The 14641-nt window shown below is 44.6% G+C and overlaps 1 protein-coding gene across 1 annotated transcript in view; it reads left to right on the top strand.

Annotated features, from left to right (window-relative positions):
- The first annotated feature begins 4225 nt into the window (after window positions 1–4225).
- LOC133133077 (trafficking regulator of GLUT4 1-like) overlaps window positions 4226–14641 on the top strand; it is a 12533-nt gene continuing 2117 nt past the window's right edge. Inside the window, exon 1 of the mRNA XM_061249051.1 lies at window positions 4226–5284. Coding sequence (XP_061105035.1) covers window positions 4880–5284 — 405 coding nt within the window. The 5' untranslated portion in view covers window positions 4226–4879. The remainder of the gene's footprint in view (window positions 5285–14641) is intronic.

The following is a 14641-nucleotide window of genomic DNA, read 5'->3' as shown; positions in this document are numbered from 1 at the left end:
TAAGGTCCCCCATGTATCTAAAGCATCTGTGTATGAGAAACTGTACTTCTCTCTACCAGTTTGACAAACCTGTTAATCAGTGACATCACTTCCTGCAGGGAGCAGCATTTGGCAGCTGTTTTACACCAGCCCTGTTCTTCAAGTTGTTTTCTCAATTATACTCATAGATAATCATAATAAATAGTAACATTTTAGACCTAGTAAACAATCACAAAAATATATACATACACATAAATATATACATATATTTATAAAGACGAGTATAATATTGGTCGCAGAGTAAATCACGTAACACTAAAAAGTGCCCAAAAGTTGCCAAACGCTATAGATTTTACGTCAGAGCATTTAGAGTCCAATGGAGACATCGGATTTTAGAGCGAAGATGTAGCCATGGTATCACTAGGGGGCGACTTCATATGAATTGTTAAACTGATTGTCATTTGGATCCCCGGCCACAAGAACGAACTGCACGTTGAGTTGCCGATAGCAACCTGTTAACAGCCGTGTCTGTCACGTTACCAAAGTTTAGTTTTAACGCTGAGTCAGCGACTACAGAGACGTCCATTAACCGCTAAATCCAAGGCAACCCTGCGACCGGGACTGCCGGGACTGCCAGAAAGTGACGTTTTATTACTGGGTAGGCAATGGAGCACACACTCACATAATATAACCACTAGAGGGCGACATATGATTTGGCAGCTACAACAAAAATGTTTTGATCAGTTTCGGGTACTCAAGCTGAAACAGATCTGTGTAATAACAAGCCACAGACCTGTCCAAAATACACATACATACTTCAAATGTCATATTGCCGATAAAGTCTTCATTACCAGTACCAGTTGTTTTTAGGGCGTATTGGTTGAAAGCAGATAACCTTAAGTCATCACAGTCCAGCTTTGGCGGAGACAGGCCAGATACAGTGCATCCGGAAAGTATTCACAGCGCTTCACTTTACACCCCATAATGACAACATGAAAGAAGTTTTTTAATTAAAAGTTAGTTACATTAGTTTTTTTAAAATAAAAAACTAATGTATGTACTATGTATATAAGTATTCACAGCCTTTGCCATGAAGCTCAAAATTGAGCTCAGGTGCATCCTGTTTCCACTGATCAACCTTCAGATGATTCTACAGCTTAATTGGAGTCCACCTGTGGTAAATTCAGTTGATTGGACATGATTTGGAAAGGCACACATCTATCCATATAAGGTCCCACAGTTGACAGTGCATGTTGGAGCACAAACCAACCATGAAGTCAAAGGAATTGTCTGTAGACCGCCGAGACAGGATTGTCTCGAGGCACAAATCTGGGGAAGGGTACAGAAACATTTCTGCTGCTTTGAAGGTCCGAATGAACACAGTGGCCTCCATCATCCGTAAATGGATGAAGTTTGGAACCACCAGGACTCTTCCTAGAGCTGGCCGCCCGTCTAAACTGAGCAATCGGGGGAGAAGGGCCTTAGTCAGGGAGGTGACCAAGAACCCGATGGTCACTCTGTCAGAGCTCCAGCGTTCCTCTGTGGAGAGAGGAGAACCTTCCAGAAGGACAACTATCTCTGCAGTAATCCACTAATCAGGCCTGTATGGTAGAGTGGCCAGGCGGAAGCCACTCTTTAGTAAAAGGTGCATGGCAGCCCGCCTGGAGTTTGCCAAAAGGCACCTGAAGGACTCTCAGACCATGAGAAACTAAATTATCTGGTCTGATGAGACCAGGCACCGCTCATCACCTGGCCAATACCATCCCTACAGTGAAGCATGGTGGTGGCAGCATCATGCTGTGGGGATGTTTTTCAGCGGCAGGAACTGGGAGACTAGTCAGGATTGAGGGAAAGATGAATGCAGCAATGTACAAAGACATCCTGGAAGAAAACCTGCTCCAGAGCGCTCCCCATCCAACCTGAAGGAGCTTGAGAGGTGCTGCAAAGAGGATTGGGCGAAACTGCCCAAAGATAGATGTGCCAAGCTTGTGACATCATATTCAAAAAGACTTGAGGCTGTAATTGCTGCCAAAGGTGCATCAACAAAGTATTGAGCAAAGGCTGTGAATACTTATGTACATGTGATTTCTTCGTTTTTTATTTTTAATAAATTTGCAAAAAAAAAAAAAAAAAACTTCTTTCATGTTGTCAGTATGGGGTGTTGTGTGTAGAATTTTGAGGGAAAAAATGAATTTATTCCATTTTGGAATAAGGCTGTAACATAACAAAATGTGGGAATAGTGAAGCGCTGTGAATACTTTCCGGATGCACTGTATATCCTCCTGAATTCAACAGGCGGAACAATTTTGAGTAACGTTAACTGTCGTGGGAACAAGCACCTGATTGGTCTAGACAAATTAAAAACGCTTCCTATAGTGGTATCAGGCATCTGATTGGTGTAAACATAATAAAAAGTTGTCATGGGAACATGCACCTGATGGCACAGACAAAGACATTGGCTGGTGAGAAAGATCGGTTTTTTGGTAATTAAACGATGCTTTTTTTCTCAAGACGATCTGAAGTCGGGCGCTGTCTTTCGGCTCCCCACCCTACTGGTATCTGGCAGAAGTTTCAGACGGCCACAAACACAGCGGGAGAGCATAGGCCTACCCGACTTCAACAAGCTTGCGAAGAGGAATTCAGCGAGATAATAAACACGCGTATTATCCCATCCCTGTGACCGTTTTACCCACCTATAATAGGCCTACTTCACACAGGAAGGCAGGAATAAACATAATCATAAATCTTCTGTTTTAATATGCATAAACTGCGTGGTTCCAAATGATTTGAATAGGCATAAACGAATGAGATGAGAGTCTGGTTGTGCGAACGGCCTGGAAGTGGACATGAGCAAGACTAGACGCTGGGGTTAGACGTCGAGAGCCATGTCACGCGCTGCGTTTCCTGCGATGATTTTAAACCAAGGCATCCCTTTAATATCGACATTTGGCTGAAACATTATACCGTGGATTTCCGTATTTCTACAAACACGCCACCACTTAAACCATGAAATTAGATATGTAGTGGATTACAAGACTACTTTTCCTTCTGATTCTGTTCGATGTTGCGAAGCGAAGACGCAGTCATTCCCGCGAAACGTCGGCGAAATTAGTATGCGAAACATGGCACACCCTCAAGCAATCCACAGCGCACAGGAGTCGTAAATTTCAACTCGTAAATATTCCTTCGCTGCAGAGGCAGAGCTGCCTTCGTACCACCAGATGGCGCTAGTTCCCCACAACACACTGCTGCTAGGCGAGACTACGGATTTAAGCCCATCGGTTTGTTCCCGTGTGTGCGTATACGCGTGTGAGCGTATTACAAATAAATTAGTAAATAAATAAACAAGAAAAGTATTAAAGTGAAGCTGTTATATATTTCGGACTTTTGAGTTTGTCATATTCATCTGGATGGATTTTAGTCAGTGAAATATCTTCACTACCCCAATAACAGTGAAGACATTGAAAAAGATAAGCCTGCATTTTACCAAAAGTAGCAATTTATTATTTTCTCTTGTCAAACTGAACTTTACAGCTGTAACATAATCCTATCTGTAATCTCTATGATCACGTCAAAATAAATTTGATCTGACACTTTTACAGACAAATATTTAAGGTCTTTTCCACTGACAAACCTCAATAGACTCATTCTGTTTGTTTGAATGATGTAAAACCAGTCCCAGTGAGTGGGCTAATCAGATGACATTCTGAAATCAGTGCTGAAATCACTGATTTTATCGTTTAAAAATGTAATGACCCAAATTCAGTATATGTATTATCCTCTGGAGATATTATTTTTCCTTCTACATTGGATGTTCTCTCGCATTGTCTGTTACGGTTACTTGGTTCAAAGGGAGGGAAGAAAAACTTAATCTGCGGGACCCGGTGCGTCAACACCGACATTACTGTATTACTGTAAGTCCAGAGCGAATTGTTCAGCCCTGAACGCACCCAGGAGGCTCGCCTCCGGTTGGGCTTACGGTAGAACGGCAGCATTCCCAGAGGGAAACGCAGGCCGGTGCTGGTCTTTGCTGCAAAGAAGAAAACGCGTCCAGACGTCAACGCATTCCAGCGGACGGACTGCTGTCGCGTGGGCAGCCGCACTGTGCTGCTGGGGGCTGGGCTGCCGTCGCTGCTCCGCGCTGCCGCTGCTGATGGTGCAGCGCTCGTTGTTGGTTGCTTTTGAGCTCGGTACGCGTCGCGGCTCCGCGTCCAAGCGAGGCTTCGCATTGCAACTCTGCGTGTCTTTAATTTTTTAACATAGCCCCATCATCTATTGTTATTATTGTTATAAAAAGTGACTTTTATGAGTAGGCATTACACGTTTGGTGGGCTAGTGGTGGTGCAACGTTGGCGGGAAGGTGCGGGATAGGCAGCTCGTTGAGTGTGTGTGTGTGTGTGTGTGTGTTTTTTTTTTTTTTTCACTTCAGGCTTTGCCCGTGTGCAGTTAGATGGACAAAGCGCGTGCACAAAACGGACGTCGTTTTATCTTCTCATCACCCGGAGGACCGGACGGGACGGCGAAGCAAAAGCAAACTCACTGCATTCGATAAACGAAGAAGAATACCTGCGCTCTTCCTGTAACTACCCCAGTAACACAACTGATCAATGAACGGGCGTTGTGTGGTACTTGCGTATTTTTCTGGCATTGGCTCCGTTTTGCTGTTACGGACGCTTCAATGCTCATTTAGAATAAACGACTGTACTTTTTTACTTTTGAGAAATTAGCCTTTTTGATAATACAATTTGGCTCGATAACATTTTTATCAACACAAATCTTAAGTATGGACACGTTGCCAATTTGAGCAGAATCACTGAACGCTTTGCCGCTTATCATTGTAATCATTTTGGTTCCACGGCGAGGTAGTTTTTAAAGGTCTAAATTCTGAATTATTTTAGAAATGGCAATTAACACAGATGCCGAGTTTCAGAAAGCGACCCTGGGTGGGGGTAGCGCCGTGCAGCCCGCGGAGTCCCAGGAGACGGAGAAACTTCTCTGCGCCATCACCACCGAGCCCTGCCGCGACGGCAACGTCAAGATCTCCAACTCTTTCACCGCCAACCTCGGGAGCGTAAAATCGCTGGACAGCGAGCAGAATGGACACAGCTCGCCGGTGAGGTCGGGCTCCGCCGGGCAGCTCGGGGCGCGGCCCCTGTCCCCGTCCCGCGTCAGTTTGAGCCGTTCGTCTCTGGGGAATAACGTGAAGGAGCAGCCGCCACCGCAGGATTATCTGATACTGGTCGTCCTCTCCTGCTTTTGTCCGGTGTGGCCGGTCAGCATCGTTGCGCTGGTGTATTCGGTTATGGTAAGTGATGGTTTCCGAAAGGGGCCGAATATAGGCTACTTACGGAATTTACCCTGTTTCTCAGTATGTACATTCGCGACCTGCTTATTATCAGGGGATCGGGTGACACTTTTACTGTTCGGTTATGAGGTGTATTATATATGGCACATGAAATTACGTTCCTGAAATGCATGCGTGGAAACAGCAGACATAAGCGGCTTTGCGAACTTCTGAGTCCAGCATGTCCAGAACAGAGCTGGACCTAGGAGTCAGGGAATATCATTCATCTGCATCTCCAATCAAATCATCGTTTGGAGAAAATAGCGGAGTGCCCAAAGGGGAGGAGTCCTAGCGCTGCCCGCGCGCAAGGCGTGGCGCGTTCCCTAGGACTCATTGATCTCGGGACAGGACCCTTATGGCTTCCTTCAGTGTGTGTGTGTGTGTGTGTGTGTGTGTGTGAGAGAGAGAGAGAGAGAGAGAGAGAGAGAGAGAGAGGGAGAGTGTGTGTGTGTGTGAAAAAATTTTTATGTGGCTGTAAAAGAAAGCAAGCATGTCAACAACTTTCTCCTGCACTTCAAATTCAAAAGATAAAATTCAAGAAACATGAACTTATTTTTTCAATTTGTTGATAACGAGAGTATTGATTTCCACAGTCAGATGAACTCATGTGACCCAACTTGATTACATCACTCTCTGGCTGTGGAGGGGAGGGGCTTATGTCCCCAGGGTCACACTTAGGCGCGGTGTTTATTAGTGGGCGGAGTCATCTGGATTTGTGTGTGACATCATAAAGGAACGTGCCTCCGCTTATTTCCTCCGTTTCCTCTTTAGAGTCATCAGATATGCAACTCAACTTAAATTTGTTTTGCCCTGTGCTGTTCTTAACTACTGCACACTCTGGTGCTAAATTACAGTGCAGAAAATCAATTTCCACAGTTTGCTACTTGGCCACTGCCAGGAATGAACTAGGCCCTACACAAATAAAACTGAACCAAATTGAACTGAACACAGAGTTGAGAGCTGATTGGTCGGAGAGAGGAGAATCTGTTCAGGTAGGCAGAACGCATCATGCACGGCGCACAAGCTGACAGTTTAGACAGATATTCACCGCAGCAGGTAACCTAACCTTTATCTGTGAACAACAAACAAATGATAGGAAATTATTGCTGAATCATATTGGCATTTGAGCCGGTCCTGTGGGACGGAGTCTCACAGAAGCACTGCACTTATCAAGAAAGAAACATTTAAAATCGACTCTTTAAGGTGTAAGAGATCACAAATATGCGATTGGAATGCTCTTAACCGAACATTCCAATGCTGACGGTTCTTAACCGAACATTCCAATGCTGATGTCACAATCACGAGCGGTAATTGAAAGCGATTGAGTTCTATAACACGGGGTTGGAGCGTTCCAGAAACAAACTGCTCGTCACAGGGTTAACTCGTGCGCCTTATTCTCTGGCAGACGTCTCTGCCATCGAAGCTTTTAGCCTCGTCACATGTTCCGGGGCACATTGGTTTGGAGCGTTCGGTGACCCGGCATTCCCCGTTGCCGTGGGGATCCCGCGCACTCCGCAGCGCTGCGCGCACAGCCAGCCCTGGAAGAGCGCCGGCAGGTGTGGCGGGCGAGACCGAGGTGATCAGTACTCACCCTCTCACTTTCAAACGGTCTTGGTTTGGGCTCTCATTGATTCACTGCCCAGCTCATTGATTCACTGAGTAAATCACCCACTCACTGCCCAACTCACTGATTCACTGAGTAAATCACCCACTCACTGCCCAACTCACTGATTCACTGAGTAAATCACCCACTCACTGCCTAAACTCACTGATTCACCAAGGCAATCACTCACTGCCCAACTCACTGATTCACCAAGGCAATCACTCACTGCCCAACTCACTGATTCACCAAGGCAATCACTCACTGCCCAACTCACTGATTCACTGAGTAAATCACTCACTGCCTAAACTCACTGATTCACCAAGGCAATCACTCACTGTCCAACTCACTGATTCACCAAGGAAATCACTCACTGCCTAAACTCACTGATTCACCAAGGAAATCACTCACTGTCCAACTCACTGATTCACCAAGGAAATCACTCACTGCCTAAACTCACTGATTCACCAAGGAAATCACTCACTGTCCAACTCACTGATTCACCAAGGAAATCACTCACTGCCTAAACTCACTGATTCACCAAGGAAATCACTCTCACTGCCCAACTCACTGATTCACCAAGGAAATCACTCACTGCCCAACTCACTGATTCAACAAGGCAATCACTCACTCAGACCAACTCCCTGATTCACCAAGGAAATGACTCACTCAGACCAACTCCCTGAATAATTGACTCCGCAGTTCTGTGTGTAACACATGTAACTCCAGCGCTTCTCCGTGACCTCGCTGTGTGGCTTATTTGACCTTTACAGCCTGCGCATGTTGTCTTGCGCTATGTAACACAAGAGCAAAATATTATTTTACTACTGTATTTTACAAAGCGACTGAGCCAGTGACCAATCAACTGACCGACTCACTTGTCTAACTAAACAACTGAGTGATCGACTGATGGACTCATTTATTACAGTTTTCTTACTACAATCACGTTAGCCCTAATCTCACAAGTTTGTGCTCAATTTTCAAAACCGTAGACACAAGACTCAAAACGGTTAGCATTTGTAACACAGCCTGTTCGCCTGTTCAGAGCTTGCCTTGTGCATTCATATCTCTGAAGAAATCTTGCACTTCCACACTCATTGATTCAAATACCTAATTTTTCATGAAATAGTTCAGGAACATTTGTTTAGATCGCCCACACACAAGATACCAATAGCTGCACTTTTTAGCGGCAATTACAATGCATGTTTGTTTCACATTTGCGACCACACTTTTTTGGGATAGTTTTCTCACACAGTCAGCACATGAGCCCTGTATGTGGACCAAACTGTGGCCTGACAGAAAAGAGTGAATATAATGCCAATAAAATTGATTCTGTTTCTTTATCCTAAAGCATTCATGATCTAAACATGGAATGCTGTCACAGTAATCAGTTTCCATGAAACTATGCTTTAGGAGTAATGTTACAGTTACTTATCATTGAATGGAAAGACAGTATTTTTAAATCTGTGTGTTTTATTTTTAAATGCGAATACTTCAGCTAAGTTTAGTACTTAAGTTAAGTCGTGTCATTGTGAACAAGTGATTTGGTTCAATGAAGAAATTATTTTTGGTTTATGTATATTGTATCCAAGCAACTGAAAAAAGTGTTCACAGTTTTCAAAAATTCTGAAATGAGTGTCCGAGTGATTGTAAAAAAAACGGACTCACTTACGAGCTAACTGACAAAATGATCGGCTTGTTGTCTGACTTGCCGACAGACTGGCAGATTAACTGACTCACCGACTTGCAGATGAAGTCAGTGGCTCTTGCAATGAGGCTGTTTTCACTTTTGCTGAAGTGGCAGACAGTATTCCCACTTCAGTTGTGCTGTAGTGTGTGTGTGTGTGTGTGTGTGTGTGTGTGTGTGAGTGCCTGTGTGTGTGTGTGTGTGAGTGTGTGTGCGTGTGTGCGTGCGTATATGCGTGTGGTGTGTTTGTACATGCTGTGGTGTGGTATAGGTTTGTACATGGTGTGTGTGCATGCTGTGGTGTGCTGTATGTATGTGTGTGTTTTTTGCGAGAGAGAGAGGAGAAAGGGGGATGAGAGGGAGAAAGAGGGGGAAAAGGGAGAGAGGGTCTGTATCATTCAATGAGAGTGGTGAGATTCTAGCTGTCAATAGTGTGGGGGGGGGGGAGAGAGAAACCTTCACCCGTTTCTGTTTTAAAAAGAGTGATAAATAATGAGAATAATCAATACTGACGGGTCAGGATGGAGGCTGTTTCTGCTCAGATGGGCTGCATAATGAAGGCGAGGATGGAGGCCGTTTCTGCTCAGATGGGCTGCATAATGAAGGCGAGGATGGAGGCCGTTTCTCCTCAGATGGGCTGCAGAATGAAGGCGAGGATGGAGGCTGTTTCTGCTCAGATGGGCGTCAGAATGAAGGCCAGCGCCAGCATCAGGACACTAGGGCGACAGACTATATTGTGTTTTTTTATCAACTTCTGCCGCTGTTGTGTGTTCAGAGATGCTCTTCTGCATACCACTGTTGTAATGTGTGGTTATTTGCGTTACTGTCACCTTCCTCTCAGCTTTGACCAGTCTGGCCATTCTCCTCTGACATCTCTCGTTAACAAGGCGTTTCTGTCCACAGAACTGCTGCTCACTGGATTTTTCTTTTGTTTTTGCACCATTCTTTGACTAGAGTGCATGAAAATCCCAGGAGATCAGCAGTTTATGAGATACTCAAACCACCGTGTCTGCCACCAACAATCATTCCACGGTCAAAGTAATTGAGATCACATTTTTCCCCCGTTCTGGTGGTTGATGTGAACATTAACTGAAGCTCCTGACCTGTATCTACATGACTATACGCATTGCACTGCTGCCACACAATTGGCTGATTAGATAATCGCATGAATAAGTAGTGTAATGAAGTAAAAATGTTCCTAATAAAGTGCTCGGTGAGTGTATATATATGACACTCATTGTTCTCACTCAGGCTGTATGGATGGCTGGGAGATATGGTCATCGGATTACAGCAGGTTTTGCCGTAGAAGAGCAGACACTCAGACGCTTATTGCATCTTCTGCTAAAAGCTAATGCGGTAGTTAACGGAATGATTTGCCTTTTATTGTTTAAGAGTGTTACTTGCAATGATTAACTAAATTAGTTTAAATTGAACCTATCAGTTACTTTCTCTAAGGAGACACAGAGGGGAAAACACTTGCCACGCAGTGAAGATAAAATCTCCCAGTTAGTTGTTGACATAATTTGGCATGCGTTTCAAAAAAGCAAAATTAAGGACCAGTTGAATAGATTGAAGGTAAAATTTCAGCACAAATGTATGCCACGGGTGTGTGTATGCGCACATGAGTGTGTGTTTTCTTTTTGAGTGTGCCTGTTTAAATTGTCTGTGCATGCAGTGTACGAGAGCACTAAGAGTGTATAACACTGCACTGAGTGTATAACACTGCACTGAGAGCGTATTACACTGCACTGAATGTATAACACTGCACTGAGTGTGTAACACTTCACTGAGAGCATATAACACTGCACTGAGAACATATAACACTGCACTGAGAACATATAACACTGCACTGAGACCGTATACCACTTCAGAGTGTATACCACTGCACTGAGTGTATAACACTGTACTGAGAGCTTATAACACTGAGAGTGTATAACTCTGAGCTTATAACACTCCACTGAGTGTATAACACTGCACTGAGACCGTATAACACTGCACTGAGAGTGTATAACTCTGAGAGCGTGTAACACTGCACTGAGAGCTTATAACACTGAGAGTGTATAACTCTGAGCTTATAACACTCCACTGAGTGTATAACACTGCACTGAGTGTATAACACTGCACTGAGAGTATATAACACTGCATTGAGAGCATATAACACTGCACTGAGAGTGTATAACACTGCACTGAGAGCGTATAACACTGCACTGAGAGTGTATAACTCTGAGAGCGTGTAACACTGCACTGAGAGCTTATAACACTCCACTGAGTGTATAACACTGCACTGAGTGTATAACACTGCACTGAGAGTATATAACACTGCACTGAGAGCATATAACACTGCACTGAGAGTATATAACACTCCACTGAGTGTATAACACTGCACTGAGAGTGTATAACACTGCACTGAGTGTATAACACTCCACTGAGTGTATAACACTGCACTGAGTGTATAACACTGCACTGAGAGTGTATAACACTCCACTGAGAGCTTATAACACTGCACTGAGAGTGTATAACACTGCACTGAGAGTGTATAACTGTGCACTGAGTGTATAACACTCCACTGAGAGTGTATAACACTGCACTGAGAGTGTATAACACCCCACTGAGAGTGTATAACACTCCACTGAGTGTATAACACTGCACTGAGAGTGTATAACACTCCACTGAGTGTATAACACTGCACTGAGAGTGTATAACACTGCACTGAGTGTATAACACTGCACTGAGAGTGTATAACACTCCACTGAGAGCTTATAACACTCCACTGAGTGTATAACACTGCACTGAGAGTGTATAACACTGCACTGACAGTGTATAACTGTGCACTGAGAGTGTATAACACTGCACTGAGAGTGTATAACACTGCACTGAGAGTGTATAACACTCCACTGAGAGTGTATAACACTGCACTGAGTGTATAACACTGCACTGAGTGTATACCTCTGCACTGAGAGTGTATAACACTCCACTGAGAGTGTATAACACTGCACTGAGTGTATAACTCTGCACTGAGTGTATAACACTGCACTGAGAGTGTATAACACTCCACTGAGAGTGTATAACACTGCACTGAGTGTATAACACTGCACTGAGTGTATAACTCTGCACTGAGTGTATAACACTGCACTGAGAGTATATACCACTTCAGAGGAGTACCTGCTGCACTGTGTAACTGGACTCATTCTCCGTTATTCATATCGGGATTAATCCGGATTAATTGATCAGAAGACTTGCAGCGCTCAGCTTTCTCTCATCCTCACTCGTACATCCCCACAAACGTGCAGCAATCTGTGCGGTTCAGCCGAGAGGGGCCCAAAACTCGGAGAGAAAACAGTGTCCTCACGCCCACGCCATGGACAGCGAACACGCCTTGCCGTCAGAACGGCCCAAAATGTGGAGCCTGCTCTCCTCACGCCCCGTCAACGTCTGCAAATAAACATAAACAAACATAAACAAGGCTCAGCAAATTCGAAGGATACTGATAGGGGCGACATTGGCTCAGGCGGTAAGAGCAGTCGTCTGGCAGTCGGTTGCTGGTTCGATCCCGAGTTGTATCGCTGAGCAAGACACTTAACCCCTAATGCTCCTGATGAGCTGGTTGATGCCTTGCGTGGCAGTGTGGGTACTGTAGTTGGTATGTGTGCCCAGAGCAGTGTGGGTACTGTAGTTTGTATGTGTGCCCAGTGCAGTGTGGGTACTGTGGTTTGTATGTGTGCCCAGTGCAGGGTGGGTACTGTATGCAGTGCATGTTGGTGCAATGTGGGAACTGTATGCAGTATGTGCGTGGATGCATTGTGGGTACTGTAGTGCAGTATGTGTGTGGGGGCATTGTGGGTACTGCAGTGCAGTATGTGTGTGGGGGCATTGTGGGTACAGCAGTGCAGTATGTGTGTGGGTGCATTGTGGGCACTGTAGTGCAGTATGTGCGTGGATGCATTGTGGGTACTGCAGTGCAGTATGTGTGTGGGTGCATTGTGGGTACTGTCGTGCAGTATGTGTGTTGGTGCATTGTGGGTACTGCAGTGCAGTATGTGTGTGGGGGCATTGTGGGTACTGTAGTGCAGTATGTGTGTGGGTGCATTGTGGGTACTGCAGTGCAGTATGTGTGTGGGGGCATTGTGGGTACTGTAGTGCAGTATGTGTGTGGGTGCATTGTGGGTACTGCAGTGCAGTATGTGTGTGGGTGCATTGTGGGTACTGTAGTGCAGTATGTGTGTGGGTGCATTGTGGGTACTGCAGTGCAGTATGTGTGTGGGGGCATTGTGGGTACTGGAGTGCATTGCGCTGCATCAGACCAGAGGGGTGGTGCAGGTTGTTAACTCCAGGTGCTGATGCTGTACAGAACTTTAATTAAAGTGCTGCTGTGACCTGCTCAGTGTAAATGTCTGGCTGTATATTATACATAAGGCTCTCCCTCCCCCTCTTTTTCCTCTCACTCCCCTCTGCCTCCTTCCCTTACTCTCTCTGCCTCCCTCCCTCTCCCCTCCCCCCTCACAATCTCTCTCCCTCTTTCCTCTCTCTCACTCCCCCCCCACTCTCTCTCCATTCAATTCAACAACCTTTATTGCAAGGAAATACACCTTGTAAATATTGCCAAAGCAAACATGAAACATATACATACATGTACATGACATTACAAGAAAAACATGAACAATAATTAATTCCACAATAATTACAATGAGAAATTCTGGTTTACACAAAATATGTATTAATAATTAAATAATAATAATGAAGAAATAATACAATGAACAACATCAAAACAACAACAACAATAATAATTAGCCAGATTTGCTTCATTGTCACTCAGTTTTATGGAAGAATATTTTCTTATTTTCATATTTGGTGAAAATGTGTTTCTCCGTGTTGGCACTGTGAGCCTCCTCTGGGTCTGCTGTGCAGACCGGTCTCACTCAGGAGCCTGAACACTGTCAGCATTCACCACTGTTTGGTCTTTTTCACAGTGGTTAGGTAGTCTGTTTGGGCCCAGATAACAATTAATACAATACCATACTTTGTGTTTGGGTTTGATTCTTCCAATAGTATAAATAACACCAATATACATAAATTTATGTTGTGATATAATGTGGTTGACGCTAACTTCCGTCCTGAGGCTGATTGGTGTTCGTAGGTGTTAGTGCAATGAGCCTCAGGACCAACTGAGAGGACTTTACTGGATGCTCAGCTCTTGGCATTTCAGGGGTTTGTAACGGTAAGAGTTGGGAGGTCCCTGCGGCGTAGATGTGGCTGTTGTTTCACGATGTTGATGAGTAGTGGATATTCAGCCCTGCACACATGACTGGGTCTTTTCCTCTGTGCGTGTAGTATCATTTCACAGAATTCTGCATGCACCGATTCATTTCGGTTCGGTAATCTGGTTTTGTAAGTGGACCCCACACTTCTTTGCCATAAAGTACAAAAGGTTGAATGACTGATATAAAGATCAGAATTTCGATTCGAATTGGGATGTGAAACTGCAGTCCTTCTGGCGTTCTCTCTCGGTTCATTCACAGCGTAGTTGAAACTTCCAGATTAACTCATTGTGAGGCCTAAATAAATCTAATTAGAATGTTCTATTGTGTTTTATCCTAAATTAAATGAGTATTTATTTTGATGAGATCTGGGTCTTTCCTGGAAGATCATGATTGTAGTCTTTTTTACATCTGCGTCCAGAGACCAGGTCTGACAGTTATGCTCGAGCAGATCCAGGTTCTGCTGTAGCCCTGGTTCTGTCGGAGACAGCAGAACCACTTCATTTCTTTACTGCGTAGAGTGAGCCCAGAGGTTGCAGATCTTTCCAAAATTGTGGCCAATGTAAATGTTAAATAGGTTGGGACTGAGGTGGCACCCCTGTCTCACACCATGCCCCTGAGTGAAGAATTCTGTTCTCTTGTTGCCAATGTTAACTCTATAGTTATTCGGTAGTTATTTTCTGTATACAGATTATTTTCTCCACCAATTTCAAGTTTGTCTCTCTTCCTCTCTCCCCCCCTCTCTCTCCCCCCCTCTCCCTCCCTCTCTCCCCCTC

Source organism: Conger conger, chromosome 7 (genome assembly GCF_963514075.1).
Source record: "Conger conger chromosome 7, fConCon1.1, whole genome shotgun sequence".
Taxonomy (NCBI): domain Eukaryota; kingdom Metazoa; phylum Chordata; class Actinopteri; order Anguilliformes; family Congridae; genus Conger; species Conger conger.
This window is presented reverse-complemented; position numbering and strand designations above follow the sequence as displayed.